We start from the raw sequence: 26,210 nt of genomic DNA on the forward strand, positions 1-26,210 counted from the left end.
ATCCTTCCTGTTAAATAGGTAACTTCATGATAAATCCATCTTGGCTGAAGTTCACTTTAGAAGAACCAGGTTTTGATAGGCATTTCCATCACCCCTTTTTAAAGTTTGAAAAATTAATAAACAACTGGGAGACTATTATCATGGAAAACAATTAATAATGACATGTATAGCCTACAACTCTCTTGTAACAGCTGATGTGTAGAGGAATGCTGAAATGTGGTCTCCCTAGCTGGCATGGGGGCAGCCGTGGCATTTTCCTGGTGCTTGTGTATGGTGCCACCTATTGATAGATATCCCATAGAATTTGTTCCATTTTTAAACAATAGGTGTGTTACCACCTTTCAGGTTTTTGCTGTTGTGCTTTTTCTTTTCTAAATCGATTTCTTTGGCTACTAGTACAGCACCTTCCCTCTTCAAGTAACAGTATTAAAAAAAATACTGTGAACCAGTCACAACCTTTCAGACTTACTTGGTATCTTGATAAGTGTTTATTGTTTTATCAGTCTCTGGATATGCATAACAATGTCTCTTGCTCACTGTCTTTTGTTCATTGTGTTACTATTGACATCACTTGTTAGCACTCACTAAATTGCACTGTGGGGTATACACTTGTAATCTAATCTACTTATTTGAGTTGACACTACACAAAAATATGGGATAGTTTTATTCCCCTTTCAGAAAGCAGTTTGCTGATTATAGCAATAAAATATGATCAGCTTGCACGTTTACAGGGTGCAAGTTTCTGAGCAGAACCATCTATAGCAAATCTTCCCACTGGAAACTTACTCAAGTAGGACTGGTGATATAGCTTTCTCCACTTTTTACTACTGTTATCTTATGCTAAGTAATGTGGGTGGTAAAGCTTATCCCAGCAGCTGCTACTTAAGTTTGCATTACTTCTGACTCATTCAGGAGGGCCTATGTGTAATTTTAAACTGTTTCCACACCCAGATTACTTTCCCTTAAAAGTAATAATGAAAATAAAGTGAGGAGAGAGGTTGGTAATGACTAGAGGAAAACATTACATGGAAAACAGTGAGTTTGAACCTGTTGTGACAGAGTCTTCACTAAGCATGCCTCATATGTGGCGTATTCCTTGGTTACTAAGGTTCAGGAAAGCAGATTTATAGCTTAGTATAGGACCAGACCCAGTTCTGTAAATGAAAACTAACTGGAGAACTGTTCTGGAGCCACTTCTCCAAGCTATGCATGATGGAAGAGGGCTGGCTTACGCCTCCATCCACAGATGCCTTAGCGGGGGTTACGTTTCTCCAACACACAGTACTTCCAAGAGGTTTGTCTAGTTTGTTACACTGCTGTACTAGTGTATTCTTCGAAGCACCATTATTTTCTAAATTTGAAGTTAAGATTGTTATTATTGCTGACTTAATGATCATGCTCCAAAATAATTTTTAATAGCAGCTGAAGAGCATGCCTGAACATTTTTTTTTTGTCGTGGTAAACACCCTATCGTGGAACTTAAATAATTATCAGATACACAGACAACAAAGTATAATCATGCTCTGCACTAGAGAATTTAGACAGCATAGTCTGTTTATTCCATAATGTAATTATTTAAGTAGAAAAGCAAAACTTCAGCTTTTAAATGATAGGACAAAGGATGATAAACTCTAGTCCTTCCCTGCTCCTCTTAGCTCTTCTTTCTTGCCAAAACCATTTAATGAGTTTTATTAACTTTTACAAAAGTGCAGTGGCCTTTTTTCTATGATATAAAAAGGAGAAAAGAGTTTAGATTTCATCCACCTTTTGTTTAGCCATTGCAGGCTTGATGGTTGTGCGTTCTGCATCCTGTTTTCATACTGGTTGTGCTTATTTATGGGAAAAATCCAAAACCACAGGCTCTTCTGTCAGGGTGATTCTTTCATCTAGTTGTTAGAATTCTCTTTTTCTACTCATGCAGTAATGTAACAACAGATAATGAGCTAGTAAGGGTGTGAACATCGGCCTTTTTGAATGCTTGAGTTGCATATGTAAGGCCCAATTTAGCTCTTCAGATTTTTAAGGATTTCTCTGATGAAGCATGTGGTTCCTTACTCTCCCGGGCTATTAAGTGGTCTGCCCACTGGTGAAAAGCAGGTAGTTTGGAAATTAAGCTTTTCCTATTTTTCCTATTATACCCCATTATCTATTTTAGTTTGCCTTTTTCTAATCTTATATCTTCAGGAAATCCAGGAGCTGGCAGGAGGGGAATGAACCGTGAGGGCGTCCCCGGCAAGAGTCCGGAGGAGATGTATATTCAGCAGAAAGTGAGAGTCCTACTCATGCTGAGGAAGATGGGATCAAATGTAAGATGCACTGTCAGAGCCCATATTTTGTAGCTTTCCAGACATAATTTTGTAGTAACTGGGATAGTGCTTACTGAGATGGGCAGGTGATGGGCTGGTTTAATCGCTGAATTCTTTTAGCCGTCATTGATTTAACTGTTATCTGCAGTTAAACACAATTGATTTTTGGCTTGTGATGCCTGAAACTAAATATGAGCATCTGATCATTTCTCTGTACACAGTGAAGCTTTTCATTACTGGAAAACCAGCAAAATAAAGCAGCTGTTTTAAGGCAACTTTGAACCTCTCCATGAGTGCACGATGTACGGTTTGCTGCTGTGTCCTTGCTGATGGTATAGTTTGTACAAATAACAGATTAAACTGTTGAAGAGTAGCATAGAGGCAACTCTGACGTTTCTTATTGGGAAGTCAGAGACAATATCTTCAGTCTTTCCTCATTTTCCTTTTTGCTGACTGACTCTTTGTGCCTTTCCAGCTGACCGCTAGTGAAGAGGAGTTCTTGCGCACATATGCAGGTGTAGTGAATAGCCAACTTAGCCAGCTTCCTCAACACTCGATTGATCAGGGTGAGTACTGGATTTATTTGCCTTGTGTTTATTTCATCTGTGAGAACTGTCTCAGAAAATAACCAAATTTAGGCTCCTGTAGTCCTGTAATAGTATGCAACCTATTTAAACCCATCCTGCAATCTGGGATATGCAAGTCATTGCCTGCAATAATCTTTGGTAGAGAACTAGTGTGTACTGTTCAACAGGTAGTTTTATTTTAACAGGTAAATCTTAACAGGATGAAGAGCATTGTTAAACATCTTATTCTCCACGATAACTCAAAACATTGATGGCCAAAGTCCTATGAACTGAATGCATGTATATAGCTTCCTACTCTATGTAATACATTAAATACAAATAAATTTTAACCTGACTGATTTTTGCTATAGGTGAAGTTAAATTCAGGAATACATAGGTCCCTTTAGTTCTGAGTGTGTCTTACTGTATTCAGTATTGATCCTCTGTATAAGATGACTCTGATCTAAATTTTTGTATTTCTTCTTAAACTGGACATTTGTGCTTAAAAAGGAAGACGACTGGGGGTGGGTGTGTACGCTTCAAACTGGGAGTTTTACAACAAAATCAAATGTGAAGTAGATACAGATTTCTAAGGTACAAAAGCAATATTATGTGTATGATAATTTAGTTACTGTTGCTTAATAACACTTTTGTCACAAAATAAAATGGAATCATCTAACAACATCTTTTGTTTTTCACGTTTCCATGAATGTGGAAGTAAGGTGGGATGTTATTGTTTCAGTAGAGTGAGAGGGAAAGTTTAGCAATAGGAGGAATTTGTTTTCCATTGCATTTCTTTAATTTGCACAATGTAATTAATTCCTGGACAGGGGTAGTAGACATTAAATAAGTTTACAAATCTGCTTTGGTTTGTTTAGCTTCCCATTAAGGGGATGAAGTATGTGCTGCTTTTACCAAGACTTCTGCAAAGAATTCACAAGCAATTGTGTGCTGCTGCTCTGAATCTACTAATCTCTTCTGAACCTGAATGTTTCTTTCTGAATTCTTTTTTTCTCCCCTTCATAGGCCTCGGTCCAGATCACATTCATAATGTAGGATTTGGTATTGAAGGGAAATTGTAAGACTCATATGCCAGAAAGAACTGAGTTGAGCAGAAATTTAATACAGATCTAAGACCTTTAGAAAACCAGTAGAAACACAACCTGCACAAACTTGCTTTTCAGTTGTAAGCATGTGTGTTCATTCCTCACATAGCTGGGGGACTGATGGAGATAGATATACTTGTGTATTTTGGCTCAGAATTCTTAAACTTTTCTGCCAGTCTGAAGTGAAAATTTGCCTGTTTCTCTCAAAAGCTGAGGCAGACATATTCAACTAATAAAGACTGTCTTAGTTGCAGTTGGCATTTTTCAGTGTTATTCCTAAAGTAGTTACATTTCTGACAGTGAAAATCTATGCTGAATTACCTGCACTTTGGCAAAGAAGAGATAATAAAACAGAAGTCCAGCCAGGGGACACAGGTAATTAGTAGAGCTGTGCTCCTGCACAGCTTGATCTCACTTTCTTGTCTAAACTATATGGTTTTATTTTCTGTAACATTATATTTTCTCACTTTGCAGAGGGCTTTGGAGACTCAAAAAAATGAATTTTGACATAACTTTTAAATGTAATCAAAAGAGAGACCAACAGTTGCTTAGTCTGCATCTAGACTCACTAACCATGCAATACAGGAAATGCAAGAGCTTCACACATTGTTCAAAAAGTCATCTTTGTCCCACATTTGAACAGATGCTAACTGATTTCTCTTATCATTTTAAAGTCCTTGAAGATTCTTAAAACTTTGTCCGTAGGGAAGTGAAGTCCTCCCTGTTGATGCTTGCTTTGATCTAATCTGAGACACTGCTGTCTTTCCTGGGAGATTTGACCCCACAGGCTACCTTCGCTCCTCCCAAATTATAATGAGGCTGGTGGTCTGACCATTAAGACTTTTCTTGGTAGGGGAAAAAAGAACAAAGAAAGAATATAGTTAAATATTTAGAGAAGTGGGAAAGTATGTTGGTTCTTTTCATATTCAGATATGCCATCTCTCCCAATTAAGTAGTGAATAGTGTGAAGAACAAAAGAAAATGAGGAAACCTGGCCAAATACTTTTTCCTTTGGAGAAAGATGAAGCTGTAGTATGCTCTATAGACATAAGCAACTATAATTTATTGCTCAGGACTTTGATTTCCTTAGAAATCTCTCCAGATTTCTCACAGTCAGTTATGATAATGTTGCTCATTGCTCTTAGGTGTGGTGGCTTATGCAGCAACAGTCATTGCTGTCTGTACCTTTTGCTGTATCCTGGTGATGGTGAAACAGGAAAGGTCGATTGTGGCAGCATTGGGAATAGAGACTACAAATTGCGTAGGTGTCCAATTTGCCACCTGAAGGCAGATCCTGTCTCCACTAGATGGCATGATCTTGTGCTGCAAAACCCCGTCCCAAGTCCACACCCTGAGGTACTTAAATGTTTTGTGTTCTTCAGGGTTGCTTAAAAGAATTTTCTTCCCTGCTTTTCTGCTGTTTTCATTGAGTCTCCTCTGGAGGATTTTTTTTTTGCCTTTATGCAACTTGCCTTACACAACAACTAAAAGATGTGTTATTTAAGGAGTAACTTAGAAAGAGTTAGTATGTGAGTGGATTTCACAATCTCTTCTTCCAATAGTAAGACAGATTGCTCTCAGCCTAACTTGTCCCAGACCTATCTTTAGAGTCACTTTCCTCCAGCAGACACACAAAAGACAAAGATGTTTTCATACCACCATTCCATTCCAGAAAAGGGAATGACATTTTTGGCCTTAGCACTCTAAAAGCTTTGTTATAGACCTGCAAACTTTTGTGTGTCGCTTAAAAATGCTGAAGTCTAGCTCCAGAATTACAGGAAAGTAGTTCTGGGTTTTTTTGGGTTTTTTTGTTTTGTTTTTTAAGAGGAATATAGAGGATGGATAGTCTAGAATTGTGTAAGTGTCTCACAGTCTCTGTTACAATTTTTATGCTTTTCTTATTGTGCATCCATGAAATACTGTCTTAGAACAGCTGGCTGGTGGCCTCATAGTAATTACCTGACGTAGGACTACTGAGCTTATCACTGTATGGTGTTCCCTACTGCGGTTTCTGATGAAGATTTGTCTGCTGCTTTGTTGAGTCTGTTTGTTTGACCACAGGGAGTCACTGCAACCTCTGCGTCCAACGTATCTTTGCAGCAATGTGACAGTGCGTTGAAGGAAGAAGTTTACACTTGTCCCTGCTAAATTCAGGTGCTTGTGCCATAAACCTTCAGTGGGCCACTATTAATAACAATATCTCTGACATTGAGTTCCTCCATGATACTCTGCTTACTGTCTTAGGATTCAGCAATAGAGGTTAATTGCTAATTTTGATCAAGAAGCATCTTAGAATACCTCTGTAATTTTCAAGCAATCCTGAAGTCTAAGACTCCCCCTTCTGTTTGTGCTTATTTTTATAGGAAGAGCAGAAACTAAACTCTTGATCTTTTTATTTCCCTTCTTGCTTTCAAAAGGAATTCATCAGTTCAGACATACGAAATCACTGTGGTTTAGGATTGTTTGCAGATCCCCTTTTACATTTGAAACCTACATTTGGAACGCCTTCACTCTTGGAAGCATCTGCACTGTGTACTGTTGAAACGAATCTTGTTTTCCTGACAGGAAGCTCAAAGTTATTCTGATGGCATTACTGAATATCTTTGTGTAAATCAGGTAATAATGACATATGTCCGGGGCTCTCTAATGTGCTGTAGCAGATACCAAATTGAAATTAGTGCAGATCTTTCTAGTATGTGTTCTAAACTCTGTATATTCATAGCCACAACATATATTAGAGCAACAGATCTGTGAAGGGATCTTAAATGACCAGAACATGTACTCCAGTCTTAAAATAGTCCCTTTTGTTTTTTATTTTTAATTCCAGCTCTATTTGCCCTTTCTTTTCAGTGTATTCCAGAATCTCAGGTTGTGCTTAGTCCCTCAGTATGTTGACTTTGATACGCTTCTCTAGAGGTGCTGTTTTCCTGACATGGGCTGCAGTCCACCAAGAGCAAGGCACATTTAGGCAATTCAGATGTCTGGATTCCGTTCATAGCTTGATATTTTAGCTATTTTTATAAACACTTTGGCCTCCTTTGGTTCAGCCATTCTCTTCTTCAACTGATCCAGACAGTCGTGTTGCATCCATGACATTTATGAGGCATATCTGATGTATTAAAAGTACTTTATTATCCATTGAAAGGTCAACTGCTAGCAGAGGAGATGAGATCTCAGTAACCCAGGAAAACCTGAACAACAGTTATAGAACTCTAGGCTGAAGTATTTAATACTTAAATTTAGCATTAATTAAGAGACTAAACATTAATATCATGCTCACGGTTTTTTATAATAATTTTATTTTTGGATCATTGCTGTAGTGTTGTTAACACCTATATGAAAGTGCAAAATATAGGGCGTTTTTCTTTACTTCTTTAGCTGACATCCATGGGTTGTTATTTTGTTTTTATGGCTCCAAGAATAACTGAGGAACCCAAAGGTATCTATGTTCAACCAGTGTACGTGCTCGAGAGTGGATGTAATCATGAGCTGTTTTGAGATATTAACATATTAGTTGTCTTCCCTGCATTGCAGCAAGAACTAATGCAGCTCAGACTCATTGGGTTTCTTGAGCTCGAAATCATGAAATTAAGGCTTCCTCACATATCTTTAACACAAGCAAAATGCCTCTCGGGAAGTTATATGCACAGAAGCATCTCCTCCATAAAAACCATATTTCCTGTTTCCCAGTTACTTACATTTCTAAATGGCAGGCTAGCACTTGGCTTCCTTAAGTCGCTCCTCTGGCAAATCTGTAAATGGAAGCTGTGCAGCTAGTAAGCGTGAGATGTGAATTATACTAAGACCTTGGTGATTACAGCTCTGTTGTTCCTATAGCAACAGGAGTGTCGTGCTGGTTCTTGAAGGAAGCTGGTCCCTTGGGGAGGGCAAAGCTGAGATGCAAACACATGCCTTGGCTAGGCTAGACAAATTCTCTGGATGGTAGGGCATTAAAAATGAACCCAGGCTGCTCGGGGAGTTAGGAGGGGGACCATGCTCATGAAATACCAGATACTGGTGGAGAAATGGAGATAGAGCTCTTCTCAGTGTAGTTTTAGTCTTTTGAACACAATGCTTGTTTTAATGTGCTCCTCCTCTCAGCAGTGCATGTTGTATTTTTAGAATGCCAGACTAGGTACTAATACTGGGAATTTCAGAGAAAAGTTAATGTTTAGAAGATAGTTGCTGGAACGTAATTGAAGCAATGTGTGTATGCAAAGATCTTGAGGGAAGTAAAGAATTCTTTTTAATTTGGCAGCCTTCAGAAATTCATGACAGGCTTAACCACTTGATCTCTAAAGGCTTTTTGGGTTTAATTAATTTTGCAGGTGACTACAAGCAAATCAGGTCTATGTATCTATTCATCATTCAAAGAACGCTCGGAAATAGCAGCTGTTAGGTGCTTCAGTTAGTGTGTTAAGGTAGTGTGGTTTTAATCCAGCTTGTACCGTACTGGCTTGATGTCACTAGCTGAGTACTTGCTGTGGAAAGCATTAGCTTCAGTCACCTTGGTGAAATTTTCTGAAACTGAGGTGAACTGATGAGCAGTTGCATGTGCTGAGCTCAGTGGCTACCTACAGTCTTTACTGCTGTGCGGTAAAGTTGTTTGACCTTCAGATCATCTTGGCTTGCTAAGGCTGGAGTCCAAGTGGTGTAAAACAACTACAAAATTCAGCAGTCCAAACAACTGCAGTTAGAACATAATTGCAGCAGGATTTTTTTGAAAGTTAGTGGGGTCAGACCGTCACTATTGCTTTTTAAGACAGGACATAGGCCTACCAGTTATTGTTAATTTCTAGGAAGGATGAGGGTGGGAAAGTGTAAGGCAGAAGAAGTGGGCGAAGTATTTGCATGTCTGAAAATTAGTGGCAGTTAATGCTTTGCTCATGACAGAAGATGGGGAATGTTTTGTTGGGCATATGTAAGTCTATTTCAGCATAGAAACGTGTGCCCAGAAAAGGGGCAGCTGCGGAGAGAGAAGTTGTATGTATAGAACGCAGAAGGCCAGGTATAAGTGTGCCTCTTTCATTGTTCTATACGTTAATTACTGGAAGTGCAAGGCACAGTGAAGGATGTGCTAAAAGTAAACATGGGTCACCGTCCTATTGTCTTAGTTGCAGGCTTCTGGCAATGTGCAGCTTAACTTTATAACCTGTGCTCTGCTTTTAAAATCTTTTTTTACTTGATTAGAAGGAAAACATCCGTTGTGGGAGCCAAGTGGGACTGCAGCAGAAGCTCTATTCATGGGTACTTTAATCCTTGCTTTCCTTTCACCACATAGAAACCCCTGCTCTATTCTCTGGAAATGTTTGTACATGAGCACAGGCAGCTGGAAAATTGCTTAATGAGCAGACTTGTTAAATTGGTTTCATTTAGCTCTGTATAGTTTGGGTTGTAGGACTGGTCTTGAACAAAACCTGCTTTTGTCCTCAGAAATGTGGATGACATTTTTCTGGACGAATGTCACCCAGTTTTTTTTGCTACAGGACATCTTCAGAAATAATCATGCTCCGTAAGTGGCTTCTGGAGGGTTGAAAGCACTGATGAGAGTACCCCTTTCATGTGCATACTGTGCTCTTACCCTTACTCGAGTTCAGCAGAGAAGTTTTCCATTCTGTTTTCAGATCATTGAAATGCTCAGCTAAAACCAGTAGGACTCACTGCCCTTCAAGAGATTATGGCATTGTTATAACTAACTACTCGGCTTATGGACATGAAGGTATCTTCCCTTTTCACAAGTTCCCTGAACAAACTGGTTCCAGATCTGGGAAATACTATTGCATTTTATATCCCAGTCAAGAGTCACGGTGCTGGTGAAGAATGGAGAAGTGCTGAATAATGAACTCTCTTTTGTTAGTGAATATAAAATAAGGCCACGAGGTGCAATACCCAGAGGGCAGGGATACATGTGTTGAAAGTGACTGGGCTGATGTTGTCTGGGAACCATCAGTTTTCGTGTGAAGTAGATGGTCCTGTACTCATAACTTCGTGCTAGACTCAACATTGAGAGCTTGCAAGGACTTTCTGTGTGGCTGCTGTTTGGACAAAGGATGTCTTCATCTTTGTAATAATGTATCACCTTGCTAAGGATAAAATTGGATCTTCAGTGTGGGAATAAAAGAAATCAGCATAGGCTCGAGTCTTTACTGCAAGATGTTGTTCTGTTGGGTGTTGTGCCCTCGGGTTACCCACCCACTTGGTTGTCCTCCTTGAAGGTATTATTGTCTTTTATTTGATAGATCAAATTGTCTTTTTAAAGGCAGTTGCCTGAGGCTCTTCCAAATGCTGGCTTGCATGTAATTCCTGCAAATGAAAATGTTGGTCATTCTACCAAATAACAAAAGGAACTGAGGAGGGAGCAGGAAATAAAACTGTTCAGAATTGTGTATAAAATCCATTCTTTACTAATCTTGTTTAAAACTGTACCATGAGACATAGAAATACATCACTTCTAATCTTTATCTTTTTTTTCTTCCTTCTCAAATTAATAGCTAAACCCCTTTAGACATCTCTGGTCTTCACTGCTATCCTGTTCATTCCTGTGTATTGTTTTGCTGCTCCTTGATGTTTTGGTGGAACTTTCTAACTCTGTATTGCTGTCAGATTTCATTAGTATATGACTACTTTTCTGTTCCAGGATCATTTATGAAAGTATTAAGCAAAATGGGTGCAAAGGCCAACCGTTGAGAAAGTGCAGTCATAATAATCTCCTTTTCAGCCCAATTATTATCTTTTTCAAACACAATTCATAATCTTTCCTTAACAAATTGTTTACCACCTTGGTTCTTGTTCTGATTGCCCATCTTAATTTAAAAAGTACCATATGGGAAACTATGAATTGTAAAGTGCTAAAGAACATCAGAGAGGAAGCCTGCTTTTTGATGATGTTATGATAAAAAATGCGCTTTGTTCATGAATTCAGGTAACTTGAAAACTGTAGTTATTGTAATTACATTAGTGGTAAAACAAGGGTGCTGCACACTGACTGTGCAGTTAGCTTTGGCTGTGAAACACTGAAACCTGGAATCCTAGACCCATTCTCCATCCACTGTTCTACTTCTTCCTTTAGGATGCACATCGTAATAATTCATTAATACTGCAGGTATTCAAGCATTTTGCACACTTTTACAGTGTATTCTTGATTTTACTCTTACTTTTTCCTCCAAATAGATCACTTTTAAAATTGGGCTTTTTCTGTTTTCCTGCTGTATTGACAAGCTGTATTTCTTGTACTCCCTTCTCGTTTCCTATTCAAAGTCCAGGCAAATGGCAAGTTATCAGAAGTGTATATGGACAGTGACACTGGTATTGAAGCTGTACCAGGTGGGCCCAGAAAATCGGAGCAGGAGCTAGCTCCGTGTGAACCTGCTCTTCAGCCATAGCTATTTTGATCGTGAAAGCCAAAATGAACTGCAGAATTCCCGGCATCCTTCGTGCCAAAAGCTATTTTTGCTCATCGTGTGTTCTAAACGGCACAGGAGGCTGTGCCTAGGAACAGTGCTGGAAGCTGGAATTGTTGGGGACAGGCAGAAATACTGAGCTGTGTGTTTAGGGCTGCATGATTATCTGGAATGAAATTTCTGTGTGAAATTTGTAAGGATGCTTGTAAGGATTTTTTTCATATTTAGACTGTAGGAAGGGGAGACCCCAGGAAAACAGTCAACATCTGTGAAGTAATCCAGCTCATCTCTTGTGCTAATGTGACGTCATCTGTGATTTTGTGGTTGCTAGGCTGCTCCAGCTGCTCTGGACTTGCATCGTGAAGCCTCCTCGACTTTAAAGGGGGATGCACGTAAAACACAGTGGCATAGGTTGTGCTTTATGTGCACTTGCTTTGTTAACGCTTCTAAGCGTCAGTACTCCCTCCTCTTTAGCATAGACTTGTTTTTCAGAACCCTTGCAAATAAAATCCTTCTTTTTGTAGAGGCCACTAGTTTTTGTGCATTTAAAAAAAAAAAACAACATGGCAACTTGTTAATTCAGAGCTGGATCCTAGTGCTATATATCATTTATGTTTTGATCAAGGAAAAAACAGTTTGTGGAGGAGATGAAAAGGGAGATGACTGCAGGGCTTCTGAGTGTTGGCAAGAGGGAGCATCACAGCAGTTTTTGATGTAGTTCTATAAGATACGGATCCTACATATGAAAAACAAACTACTGCTTGGTCCTTAATATTTCCTCCTTTGAGCACGTATAACAAATACATTGTGAAGTGTATAAAAATAAATGTAGCTGCATTTCATAAGCATTGATTTAGTTTTTAAGGATATTAGCGAGGGGAATTTACAACCTTCTCTTCTCCCCCTTTTTTTGGCCACTTTTCCTTCTATATTGCAACTAAAGAGCAAATTAGATAACTGAAAAATGGAATTAATTAACTATAACAGATGAGGAATTTTTATTAGTCCTCTTTCATTTACCTTCTATGCAGGTGTATAGGGAGAAGTTGCTTGGGGCACAAAGCTGAAATCTGCTTCTTGATATGCTTCAAGTAAAAGACTGGAGAATTTTTGCATGCTGATGCTCCATCCAAGTGAATTTGAACTTTCCAAACCCTAGTAAGAGAATTCTCTAGAGCTGATCAGTTACCTGAATGGGACAGGCAGTCGGTGTTGATCTTGGCATTTCCTACTTTATTGTGTAATCCTTTAGTAGAAGCTTTGGAGAAAAACTTATTAAGCAAAATTATCCCAAGCAGATCGAATTAATTAATGAAGGCCAAAATGGTCATTGTGAGTAATCTGTTGCACTTAAACACTTGGGCTCATTTGAATGGAGGAAATAATTTTTAGAAATTATATAGACAGTGAGTGGAGGATTCATCACATTTTCTAATCAGTTAGATAAATGCTGTTAGAGGATCTACAGATGAGAGAAAGCATTTACTTTTATCTTACTTTCTCAGGGATCAAATTTTTACCAGAAATTAAAAATACTAAACTCGGCCCTTCAGGGTTGTTTTCCAGTTCTTGTCTAGACTAGATATATTGATTTAAACCACTGCTTTGACACTACTGTATGATGTATTTTTATTTCCATATTGTCCTGAAGACATTTCTCTTTAAGTGACTGTTGGGCCACACTCTACAGTTAGGAAGTCCAGAGAGCTGATTTTTTTTCTGAATATCTCAAGGTATCTTTTTGAAGAGTGAGAGCTTAGCATGGGACGTTCTTCCCAAGCCTTTATCAAACATGATTCTCAAACTGTTCAGGTCTTTTTACTATAAATGCCCACTTGAAAGACCACACAAGTTTGTGAAGACTTGGAGATGGTTATAGGAAGGTACTAACATCTTTCTGTGCTTAGGGAACATGGGTTTTGATGGTAATTACACACAGTTGATAGCCTCAGTTTGCGGGGGGGGGCAAAATCTGGTAACTGAGAAAAGTCCACACACCGAATTCTTCTGGAAAAGATTTCTTCGGGCTAGGGATAAAAACATTACAGAGCAAAGCTGTATCTGTTCCCTGGGCAAATGGAAGCCTTCAGTTTGAAAGAAAATACTGCACTTCCATTAGAGAATGGCACGTTCTCAAGACAGTTTATAAAGGGTGTTTAAGGGATTTTCAGTGAGGGGGGAAGCAAAAACCTTTCACTGGCCTATTAAAACAATTTTTATTCTTAAAAGCAGAGAGTAATGAATATCTAGATGTAAAGATAAAGGATATCTAAATGTCACTTTAAAAGGACAGCATGATGCATAGGGCAGTACAAGTTTTATTGAACAGTTGAGTTCCTTATACTTCAGAGAAGCTCCGTAAGTCTCTTATGCAGTGCCAGAGTTCACAGGGCAGTGAAACCAGAAAAAAAGATTATCTGTACATGCCTGTGGCGACAATCCTATGAATTTTTTTTTAAAGTCTTGTTTCTTAGAAATATGTGAAAGCAAGGAATTCCTGGTTTTCTTTAAAAACAAACTGATTTCCTTAGGCTTGCAAAGGAGCATTTTAAATCTATGGTTGAAACGTTTAGACCACTTCAGGTTCCAGTCTCAGAAAAAGAAGAAAACACGGCTTTTTCTGTCCTCTTTTTCCTTTCCCATTGATTTTATGGATGTGTAGAATGACAGTTTGGGTACTGCATCTATCCACTGTTCTTTAAAGGAAGTAATTATGGCACACGTTTTCCTGTATCCATTGTTATTACAGGTGCTGAGGATGTTGTGATGGCATTTTCCAGATCAGAGACAGAAGACAGAAGACAGTAACTACAGGATACCTGAACAACACAGAACTGGAGAGGACAGTGAGATTCCTGAAGACAGAGGAGGACGGCTGAGCACTAATAAGTTACTTTGCCCACCCTAATTGTTCCTTGGTATTCCTTCTCCTTTGTAATTATGTTTCCCTTTGCCCAACCCTCAAAATGCATCTCACAGCCATCTATTCCTATAAGTTTTTGCCACTCAGCTGGGCTGTGTTAATTAAGGACAAACCTAAAGGTGTATTTTTGATTGGCTCAAACGGACAGGCTGTGATTGGCTAAAGGAAGACAATTTTTCAAACTTGACCAATGAAAACCTTTTATCTCGCATTTTATTTTATACTTTAAGGAAAGTCTCTTGACATCCTACTTCTGAAGAAGCTTTTTATGCTGTGGTGCTTACTTAGGTCAAACTTGTGAATTTGAAGAGGGTTTGATTTGGCTGCATAGAACTGGAAGCAACTTGTGATTCCTTGACAATGCAAATACTTTCTCTTCAGTTGGCTTGCAGGTCTTTTGCTGACTTTTGACGTCATTTTCGTTGCAGAAAGCTGATGTGTTGGTGCATTGGTTATTTCTTTATACTTACTGACTTGGGGGAAAAAGACAAATGTGCTTTGCAATATTTATTACATCTACACACATATAAACGCTTGCTTTTTTGGGTTTGTTTTGGTTTTTTGATTGGCTTTGAAACCATGTTTTTGATTTCCTATTGGCTGCAGTGTTTCTGATGCAATCAGTTTTTCCACACTCATCTGCTCTGTGGCCTCAAGCTCTTTTGGGAGCATGTGTCGAAAGCATATTTAGCTCAGTAAGTCTACCTGTTTCAGCTGGAACATGGAGATCACCAGCCGCTCTGTGCTGCTGTGTGGGCTGTCCTGTGAACTCCTGGTAGACCTGGCTGTTCAGGTGGCTTCTCTCTTTGCTTCTGACAGAGGAGCTGTAGATATTTTGCAGGAATTGCAAGAATGAGATCTGTGGCTGTGACATGAATTTGCCAAATTTGTATAGAGAATATGTGAACTTGTTTAAAATGCTACATATAGTTCCACTTTAACCCTTTAATTGCTGCACAAGACTAGCTCTCACATAAGGAAAACTTAATTATCATTAACTTAAATCCAGCTTGCACTGGGCTTTAATAAACTTAAGTTTCTAGTCACTTGAAAAATTGTATGTGGTTTGGCTTCTTGTAACTGTTTGGTGATTTGTAAATTATCTGGATCTTCTAAGATAATACCATTTTATTTAGGCACTGTTCCAAGAGGCAGTAGCACTGCATTAAGCTGTCCAGTAGTGAGTGTACAGGTGACACTCTCAGGTTTACTCTCTTAGTAGCTGCAGGGCCTTAAAACACACACAACTGAGAAACCTGCAGTGAAATTCCCGAAGTGCACTGACTGTTCAGGAATCTGCACATCAAATTTCTAGTACTGCTGCCTAAAACCTAGCACTTCATTTTCTCTCATACGTGCAGGTCATTTTTACAATACTTCTAGATTTTTCCTGTGGGTTGCACTGACTTTCAGATGTTTCCAAATCTATTAAAGCAGAACTCCATTCACCTGTTGCTGGTTCCTTTCATATGGTGGTTAATTATTTGAAGTAACAATTCCAGAATCTGACTGTGACAACATGACCATTTTCATGGCAAGAAATTGTGATTGCAGGATGCTGTTATGGTCTCAAAATGGGGAAAACGCTTGAGAGGAACCACGGAATGTATGCGAAAGGAAGAACGGACTTGTAAGCAGCAGGAGGGAAATTATCTTGAGCAAATAAATACTGTGTGATGAGAACAACTGTGCATCTATTTATGAAAAAGATCCTTTTGATTCAGTTGCAGCTTTGTAAAGTTCAATGTGAAAGTAAATCTTTTACCCCTGTTTGTTGGGGACAGTTAAGAAATTTATTAAAATAAACCAGGAACGCGCCCAGAAGATTCTTTAAATTTTGACCTGGTTGCCTAAGAGGCACTTTAATTTTAACTTTGGTGCAAAGGGGGGCAGCCCTTAAAGGGTTAATTTAAGGGGATACGTGTGTTTCTGGCTGCTGGCTGGAATGAATGGGCTGGATTGTGGTGGCCTGTCGTTGTCGAGCTAACATGCATCCTCCATGTGTATCTATGGCATTTCTGAGCTGTTAAATCTTTTCAAGGAGAAAAGTGAAGTGTTTATGTGGTTTAATCTTTTCACTAAAAATGTAACTGTTGGGGAGAAAAAAATACAGTTTTTAATAGCTACTCTTGTTTCTTATTGATTTATTATACTGTTAAACCACCAAATGGAAAATAATTGCTTCATCTTTGTGGATGACTTCCATGTAGACTCCAAACTTGGGAGTCTTGAGTGGTATGTTGGGAGGGATATGTTGAAAAAAGTCAGTGTGGTGTATAGCAATGTGATTTGGGATTCAGAAACTGGAGGAGATGTAGTATCTTGAGAATATTTGTGCTTGCTTGGTTACCTGTGTGCTCTCCCCTTCTCCACTGGTGATTTCTTAACTTTAAACCAGGGCTGGAAGATTTATAATAAAGAATTCATATATAAATCAGGGAGAAGGTAGTGGAAAAGAGGGCTTTCCAGTATTCCCCTTGAATTATATTTCTAAGTATTTATCTTCTTGCTATGATAACTAAATCCCTATTACCCCTGTGGAGCCTGGATTAATTGGGTGGTAAAGAAACCTACACAGAGTACATCAGCTTGGTTGACTTGTTTGTTGTACATACAAATTTCTCTAGTTTTACCCTTGTGCTTTTGCCTTCTCAAGCAAACCATTACTGATAAAAATAAGAAATCCAGTGTTTTGGAGGTCAAAGGTGAGTACAGATCTAAATTGAAATACATTTGTAAATAGAAAAGGCTGTATAGTTCAACTGCCAACCAAACAGTGCTTAAGGCGTTCGGTAAGGGAGCATAAAAGCTTTAGAGGCATCTTCCAAAAAAGCACACATCCTTTGCATGGTCTCTTTGGGACACATAGTCCTTTAGATATCAAAATGTGCTGTTGTACTTCACTTACCAAGCTTATCTACCTCTCCTAACACTGTGTTTTCGAGAGCTTGAGGAAAAGATTTAGAGCTGAATCAGATACTCCTCTCATCTCTCTCCAGATGGGTAGCAACTGCTGTAATTGTCGGTAGGTCATTGTGTCTGTGAGCATTGCCAACTGTAAATGAAAATGAGACTCCACCATTCAGGTAGGCCTTTAGATTGATTCTCCCAGGTCCTAAAAATAAACCCTGGAGTAAGAGAACATCTGAGCTGGTGGCACAGCAGCACTTCAGAGGGAGCTATTGCCTGAAAGAAGCTGGACCACTACTAAAATAAAATAAGCTCTTCCGATTTTTGTTCCTGTTCCTATCTAAGGTAAGTAGTTACTATAAGTTGTCTCCTTCTCTTGTCTGTTCAGTGGCCTGTGTGAGAGTTTCTAATGCTTTACCATTAAATATGTTTCAGTTCCATAAGGTCTATATTTCTAATTCACCAGCAGCCTAAATAGTTCTGGTGAAGGCTGAAGATTAAATGGCCCATGAAATTCGAAGACCCCTGTCACCTATAGAAGAGACCATCCTAAATAAGACTTCAGGGTCATATGTGGGATACATTTCTATAGCTGTTGAGAATCTGTTAGTAGACTAGAGCAGTGCCATGTCTAAAGCTATCAGAGTTTTATAATGCAAGAGAAAAAAAGGGGCCAAAAGTTGAAAGCTTTGAATCAAATGTATGTAATGTGTGTTAGAAATTATTTTATGAAAGACGTACTGAGTGCCTGGGCAATGAGGGGAATGTATGATTGGGATTACTTTAAGATCAGTCCTTCAGCTTTTTTCTTGGTCTCTTGCCTCCCAAAGGACTATGTGACAGAGCTGACAGCAAAAAAGCCTGCGGGGTACTGGGACCAGCAGAAACCACACTGCAGTTAGAACAGTTTCTGGAGGTTTCAGAAATCTTCAGCTGTATTCAGTCTCTACAAAAGAAAGAGCCCTTAGTGAGTAAGCATCTCTTCCTCACTGTTATTCACCAGTAAGAGAGTGTTCCAAAGCTTAGTTGTTAATAAAGAACTTTTAAGAAGCTTTGTTAAAACTATAGAGTATTTGGCTTAGGTGTAAGAGTAACAGGAGCACTAAAATGATGCACAGTTGCTGCCTTGGTGGGGTATTTGCTGCATGCAGTTGACTTTTAAATCACCTGACAGCAATATGATATAGATCTAGCCTCAGCATCAACCTGTTCAACACTCAAATGAAACTGGACCTATTTGTCACTCAGCGCTGCAGTCAGAGGTGTGTGTTGTATGCAGGGCAAATCCTTCCCTGGTCACAGCATCAACAGGATATAAAATTTATTTTTTAATTTCTTTTAGGTGAAATGTATTCATTTGTTTTATTTCACCTTCTGCTGCAGAGTAGTGTTAAGGATCCTGTCAGTTAGGTCTGGATAAATTATTTCAATAAATTTAGGCAATATGAACGGCCTCGCACAAAACTAGCTTTTAAAGGTGTTAAAATGTGTCAAATTTTGATAATCGTGAGCCGAGCACAGTGCTGATGAGTGTTTGCTGGGCAGACTTTTTTCTTGCAGCCTCAGGTGTAGCATGATCAGTTTGCTGTAGTGCTTGCATCCTGCAAATTTTGTATCCTGTATAATCTTGGACTTCTCTAGAGCTGCAGTAAATAGGTCACTGGATTGCTCTGGTTCTTCCAGATCCGCCTTAGACTTGCTGTGTAAATACAGCAAGTCTATACAGACACTTTGCACTACAGTTTCCCTTAAACCTCTTCTTATTACTGATGCTTTTCACAGTTTTACAAATATAAAGATGCTGTATACAGGGAGGCGCATTATTATTACTTACCAGGGTAAGAGAGGAGCTTGGATCTCTTCCCTGTCAGACTCTAGTAGGTTCCCATACAAAGACAGAAATCACCTACTGTCTTCTGAGCTCTGCTTTCATTTTCTTTGCAGCTGATTTGCCCTAAGCAGAATTCCTGCAGTATGTTATAAACAACCTGGCTAGTCTCCTTTGTGGCCTGAAGCACTTCAGTTTTCGGGATTGTTTATTTTGGAAAAGAGAAAGTTTTTTTGAAGCTTTATAACCTGGCCTGCTTACAAGCTGCCTCATGTATCAGCATGAAAGAGTTACACATACAGGGTTTTTTGCTGTCTTGACATTTTCCAGGTTCTCTCTCCTTGCTACTAAATGCTAATCTGTGACGAGAGGCCTGTGAAACTCAGAACATAAACTTTCAGCCTCTGTTTAACAATTACAATACTAACTCCAACCCAGGTATGAACTGATGTTTCTATACTTTTCTGTCGTTTTTCACCTGAGATGGTTATTGCTGCCCTTTTCTGATGCAGTTACAAATACAGCAGTCCCTACAGGGTCAGAAGATGATCCTGTCTGTACCTTATGGGAGCAGCTGGAGACACTCAATGCACAGCAAGCACACTCTCCCCATGTGTTGTGCATGTCAGTGCTACACAGCACCTGAGCTCTTTGGGCCCCCCAGAGAAAAAGGCCCTTTACCCACTCTGTGAGTAACACAGGTGGTTAATAACTATTTATTTTCCAAGGTTGTAAAATACTTCTGATTAACCTTGTTACTTTAAATTGGTTGAGCTGAATCCTATGGTTATGTCTGCATTTTGAGTTGAGACTCTTAGAATATTAGGGACCCATTTAGCTAGATTTATGTTTTAATCGATATTTAATAGCATTCTTGGCTTAACTGTTAGAGTCTTAGCCCCAAGCAAAGAGTTAGCTCCCTGTGTTTTACTTGCACTGCACACCACTCTTGTATAGCTAATTTCACATTTCAGATGATACAAGTCATAATTAAGTTATTCAAGCATGCAGAGTTTGCTGTTCACAGTGTAGTCCACATGTTGTCACATAAAACACATTCCCAGTTTGCAGTGAGGTGAAAGTAATTTTACAACTCTTCTCACATAAAGCCTATGGCTGTAACTCAGTATTCTCGTGATGCTTGCAATAATCCAACTGATGTAAGAAACAAGGATGATTGTTCTGAAAAATATCTTTCCCCAAATGAGGGAAATTTTGTGAGATGAGCATGGATAATATAAGCTCAGATCAAGGCTTGATGTATAGATACACCACAATAAGAATGTGACTCCAAAGCCTTGCTCTCTAGGTGTTCTGCCTGTGGAGGTTTAAGTTGCCACAAGAGCTCAAAAGTTGCTTTTGTTTCCTGCCCTTAGTGTGTTCCTTCAGAGAAGATAAATGCATGATGTGGTCCAAGACTGCAGAGCAACTTGTGACTGGAACTGAAACATAGCTTAATCGTGTCTAGTCTGCCAATGGGACCCGTGTCCAACTGCAGTAGCGAGGGAGTGCAGCACTGGAAGTAGTCATCTTTATAGTGTAGGGTAAGACTGTGATGGTCTGACTGCTTTGTCACTGATGGTTTGGGGGTTTGGTTTTGGTTTTTTTACCTTTGTGAAGGGATGGAAAGTTCCCATGATTTCAGAGGAAGGATGCTGCTTCGGAAGAGAGCAGCTTTGGATGTTACTTAGATACATACATTTGTCCCATGAAGCAAGAGAAGCAGCTCGTGTTGCTGCTGACTGTGCACTGTAATCCATTTTCAGCTTTACCTGTGACCTCCTAATCGGTGGGCACAGTGTAAATTGCACTGAATGTGATGGGAATGGACAGCGGTAGCCAAGCATTTTCCTTCAGTCTTTTGTCATGTATCTCAAGTGCCTGCAGCAGACAGACATTAACTGTGTGTCGCCTGTTCGATGTCTGCAGTTAATTCCTGAAGTGTGTGCCTGATGCCTGAGCACAGCTAGGCATGGAGTTTTCTCCTGCAAGTAGAACAGTTCACAACATAGTCTGTATTCTAACTTATGGTTTATTTTTTAATACTAGATTCTGCTAAATATCGTGTGTGTGAGAATGAAGTTGGGGCAGGTCAGGAATGGATGAATTTCTGTAGGTGGAAGCATAAGAGGAGAGGATTCTGCCTCGCCATTGTATTCTCATAAGCTTCTTTGAGCCTGGAGAAAGATGGTAATTAAACCAGACAGAATCTTAAGCTTTTGACTTGCCTCACCAGCAGCACCAGACTCTCTAAAAGGAGCTGTGCTGCATGCTGGTTCTGTAGCATGCGTAGCTGCTTGTACCATATGGGCATACAGTAGAGCATTTTGTTTTAGTCTGGTCTTGACCTTGAGGTCACAGTCTCCTGCAACTAAATGGGACATTTGGACTTATCCTGGCTAGTGTAGCTACATGATCATTTTTACTTGATTTTTTTTTCCCCTCTCTCTAAATGTAGCAAAGTCTAGATGTCAGAGGACTGGAGCAGCACAGGGAATTAAATCTTTTCACTTTCAGTGCCACTGTCAAAAGGAGGAGGCAAGACTTAGATAACTGAGAAGTGTTTAGATTAACTACATACTGGTAGCAAATAGGAAAGGCTTTCTAAGGGTTTTGCAGACACCAAGCCAGCAGAGCTCAGATGTGTACCTGCTCTAGTAAACAGTAGACTAGCATAAGTAACACTGCTATGTGTGTGAAGATTCACAGCTCATATCCTTCTATAGAGAACATCCTTTCCTCTGTCCTTAGAGGTTTAAATAGAGGATTTGTCAGAAAAAGCACTGTGACTTAAGTAATGGTGAGACTGATCGCAGAGCAAGAAGTCTTTGACATAGTAAGATCCTAGACCTGGTAGTGCTTACAGCTTAAAGTCAACACCTTGAATTCACCTCAGGCAGAAGGAACGTTAAATTCAACTGTGTCAGGTTGCTGTAGAGCAAAGCCACAAAAATACCTCTGAAACACAAGTACTGTTAGATAGGTATCACTCAGAGATCGTAAGCAACATTCAATCTGCAGGACTGGGTAGTGACTTAGTTAAGCTTCAGCCACAATTAAATTGGTTCTGTATTTCTTTGCAGGCGAGGCCACGCTGCTTTTGTGGTCTGATGGATAGTGTGTTCTGCCACCTGGGTAGAAAGAAGAGGTCATGTGTGGTGTTTCTTTAGTCTCCTGTCTTGACACAGTGCAGAGAGTTGGTTCCTGACTGGACCTGAATAAATCTTTGTGAAGGTTGTTAGCACCATTCTTGCTTAGAGCTACTAAAAAGAGAGGGGGAGCAGAAAGGGGGAAAGAGATTAAAGGGGAAAACCCAGTAGGTTATAAATGCATTTTCCTCTGTGCTGGAGGTTAAATGGTATTTAATGCATGTGATAGAGATACTGTGATTAAGGAGCTGTCAGGCAGAATGAGAGCTGGGCAGCAAAGGGAGCAGAGATGCTTGAGGGAAAAGGGTATGAAGATGTTCTAATGCTGAATTCTCTTGTGCATGTCTAGTGTATGATGTGTGGCTTTGTGTGCCCTTCACTGAAAAAAATGGCTATTCTATAGATATTTACGCGTTTTTTCCTCTTCATTGCTCAAGTATCTTTTCTGTCTGAGATGTCTCACTGGTTACTAGTGACATTATTTAGACAATGGTCAAAAACTAATCTATGCTGCTACTTCAGGGTCTAGGATTAGGACTGCAGAATGGCATATGATAATCTTGTACATAAATCATGGCTTTAACAAATGGAAAAGATGTCACACTGTTCTGTTTATCCTGTTTACCCCGTTGCAGAAAGACTAGCTCCTGTGCATCTTGCTCAGTTTGAGGAGGACTCAGTCATTGCAGAGCCTCTGGATTTTTAGTTGTCCTCATATACCTCCTGTTCAAATCGGCAAAAACTGGCCACTCGGACTCATTTTTAGATCAGGTCAGTAAATACTTGACCTGTCCTGAGTTGTATTTTAATGTAATGTTACACAGACACCAGTCATTCCCAGAGGCTCTTCCTCACACTGCACGAGGCTGCCTGTGTAAGCTGAGCTTCAGACAGGATGATATGCCTGTCTCGTCTCATAAGCTTTTTACTTCCACTCAATGGGCAATGTATCACTGAAGCAGCAGTGAACGTGGAGAAACGTGTGCTGTTAGAAGGCAGTGCAAAGCTCTGTACTTCAGTCATTTAACACAACCTAGGATTTAGAGCCCCCCCTGCTTCCTCTGCAGAAGACAGTGTGTCATTCCACTTATTCGTCTGGTCCGCTTTTGACAGACACGGAAGAATAGTGGATAGGCCAGAGGGAGAAAAGGTAAGAAGTCTTAAATCAGAGGCTCATTGTCCATACTGAAAACAAGAGAAAACATGAAATGTTAAAAGGTACAGGTGGAATGGACATTCATGGCTGCTGAATGTTTGTCTAGGTAGTAGGATGGTCCTTGAGATCATGTTGGGTCCAGCAGAAGCTCATCCCACGGAAAAAGTGGGCACATAACCTTTACAAAAGAACTCTCTGGAAATGTTTTATCTTCCTTCACTAAGTAGAGGAAAACATAGAGTTAACAATCTAATGGATACATTAAGCAGCGCATGTTGGGATGGGGTAAAATCCTTACCTTCGTGCTGAGTACAAACCATGGTGACAATGGTTTTGCTGGGTACATGAGCCTTAGCTCCAAGTGTGTTTGCTTCCTTCCTTGTTAAGACACTACAGCTCTTTGCTGGCTCCCTTTTAAGGCTAATATGCTCATAACACCTATTCAGCACGTACAAAAGCCACTGAATAGAATTCTGCTGTTTTCCTACTGGTGGTAGGTCAGTGGCTGAGTCAGTGATAGAAACAAACCTCTGTTTATCTTATGGTGTGTTCCCAGAACAGTATTCCACTTCTTTAACACAACCTTCCCACCCCAAGACAGTTTGCTGTCAGCATTTAACCTCCTTTCTGTTGCGGTGTAGCAATGGAAAGCGGCATGTAGCTTGAAAAACAGGAGACAGACATGTCCTTGTAGGGAGACTGTCTGCCTTGGAGCTCCCCACGGGGAGGCAATCGGCTCCTGCTGTCGGCAAGGAGCTCTCGCTCACTCGGCAGCATTAATCAGGGCTGACTGTTCCTCTTAATCCTCTGATCCCTTCCATACGGACGAGAACAGAAGCGACGCATTTGCGTGTTATGCTCTTCACTGAAAATAGGGCTGGCTCCCTGGCTTGCAGCAGGCAGCGATTAGATGGGTGGGTGATCAAAACATGATTAGCAAATCTGCAATTAGAGTGAAGGCCAGGAGGGCAGTGGCTTACTGCAAGGGAGGGTCACAACTGGTATCTGTCAGGATAGAAATAAATATGTGAAATAACAAAGGATTTAGCTGCACCCTTGTCTGATGAGACCGTAACTTAAATAGCCAAGACACTGCTAGGAAGAAGGTGGGAGCACTGGAATTTTAGAGAAAGAAAAAAAAAAGGGGGGGGGGGGGCTTTCCTTCTGGACCAGATAATTTTTAATGGGACTTTTAAAATCACCAGAGATAGTTTATGTAGCTAAAACATGGCCTTGGAAATTGGAACATCTGCATCGATTCTAAATTTTGTCCCAGACACTTTTTGTGACTGATATACAGGAACTTCATCCTTTTCTTCAGCAGCTGGACAGTAAAGGTATTGACCATACCTTGCAGAGGTTTGTGAAGCTTTTAATATGTCAGTGTGTGAAGTGCTTTGAGACTATGTGGCCAACGTCTAGCAAAGCTGCAGACGTGATGCCAGATGTGACGAATTTGGGCAGGCCAGGAGTGGAGAGGAGTTCATGTCAGATACCACAAGTAGAGGGAGAACAAGTTTGCTTGAAGCCAGTTGCAAGACAATGGCATATTTTTAGCTTATTTTTGTTGTCTGTAAAAAAAAAAACAAACCTATGTGATGTGGAAAATATGGCAAGTAGAACTCTGTCTCCAAAGAGCTGTTCAGTAAAATTGATCCCATTTTTCTACATCTAAATAAGTGTTCAGATTAGCTTCAGAGACGGCAAGATTGGCCCCATTTACAGCACCATGCAGTTTGCTGTTTTCTCAGGAGTAGGAGGCACTTGCATGTAATGATATGAAATCTAATATTGCATGATGAAAATTCAAATTACACCGTCAAGATCCAGGGAGATCTGGGAAACTTATAATCCGTGGTCCAGATGCTGGAAATCAATTCATTGATACCAACTAATTTAACTGGGGTCTGTGCAAACAGAGGGACTTGTTCTTGGGACTCTGGCTGCAGCATCGGCACCTATTACACAGTCCCCCTGCGCATCCATTCAGCACACTGCACAATTCAGGGGGAGAAGGGGGTAGTTTGACTAGGGAGCCTTGTGCACACTTGGGAAGAAAATGCTGGACAGCTGTTTTTAAAGTCCAATGACAACCAGTAGGACCTCAGTAGTTAAAGCATATACAAGCTGGGTGACCTGTGAATTAACCTTAGTAGTCCCATGTTTGTATGTTACAGAAGGATAAACAACAGGGTTAAGCTTGTGAGAATTCAAAACTGTTTCTAGTGGGTTGGGAAATTGAACCTAGGGTCTTATGCCGTTAAATCAGTCCCTCTGCCTGAAACTCTGGCCCAGCAAGCCGGCCTCACAGAGACATAAGGTGATTCTTTTTTACAGGCCTATTGCATGACAAGCATTGCACAGCAGGATATTAGTATAAATCTGGTAAATAGAATTGCATGGGCAATAAAAAGCCTTTACTCTAAATGCTTTCTGTAGAGACAGTTAATGAACATAGTGACCTTTATTTGTTTTTTTAAGACCGTTATGAAAAGATACAGGTGGGCAAATGTTTAAAAATGCCCTGTTCTGGTTCTGAATATTCTTGGTTCTGAATATTTCTTATTGCATAGTGTATTTAAAATAGACTTTGTGCTTCTCAAGGTTTGCTTGGGAATTGGGACTTGCTGTCTATGATATGATCATTTAATAGCAGGGAATTTATAAATGCTGCCTTTATAATGAAAATAATACTACTCTGAATTTCTAGAGAGGCTTTCATCCTAGGATCTTAAAGTGCTTCACAAACAGTTAATGAAGTCTTACTACCTCCTTGTGGGATAGGCAAGTTGCATTAAATTGAGAGGATAAATGAAGCATAGAGAGATTAAGGGACTTGTCTGTGGGTAGAATGTCGGTGGTATCA

The 26,210-nt window shown here is 39.8% G+C and overlaps 1 protein-coding gene across 2 annotated transcripts in view; it reads left to right on the plus strand.

The window, feature by feature from the left end:
• The window catches only part of CTNNBIP1 (catenin beta interacting protein 1), a 30,245-nt gene extending 15,973 nt beyond the window's left edge, over positions 1 to 14,272 (plus strand). For both annotated transcript variants that reach the window (XM_068415321.1, XM_068415322.1), the window contains exons 4-6: positions 2,185 to 2,306; positions 2,782 to 2,872; positions 14,128 to 14,272. In XM_068415321.1, coding sequence (XP_068271422.1) covers positions 2,211 to 2,306; positions 2,782 to 2,872; positions 14,128 to 14,186 — 246 coding nt within the window. In that variant the 5' untranslated portion in view covers positions 2,185 to 2,210 and the 3' untranslated portion in view covers positions 14,187 to 14,272. The remainder of the gene's footprint in view (positions 1 to 2,184; positions 2,307 to 2,781; positions 2,873 to 14,127) is intronic.
• Positions 14,273 to 26,210: the final 11,938 nt, after the last annotated feature.

Source organism: Nyctibius grandis, chromosome 17 (genome assembly GCF_013368605.1).
Source record: "Nyctibius grandis isolate bNycGra1 chromosome 17, bNycGra1.pri, whole genome shotgun sequence".
Classification (NCBI taxonomy): Eukaryota; Metazoa; Chordata; class Aves; order Nyctibiiformes; family Nyctibiidae; genus Nyctibius; species Nyctibius grandis.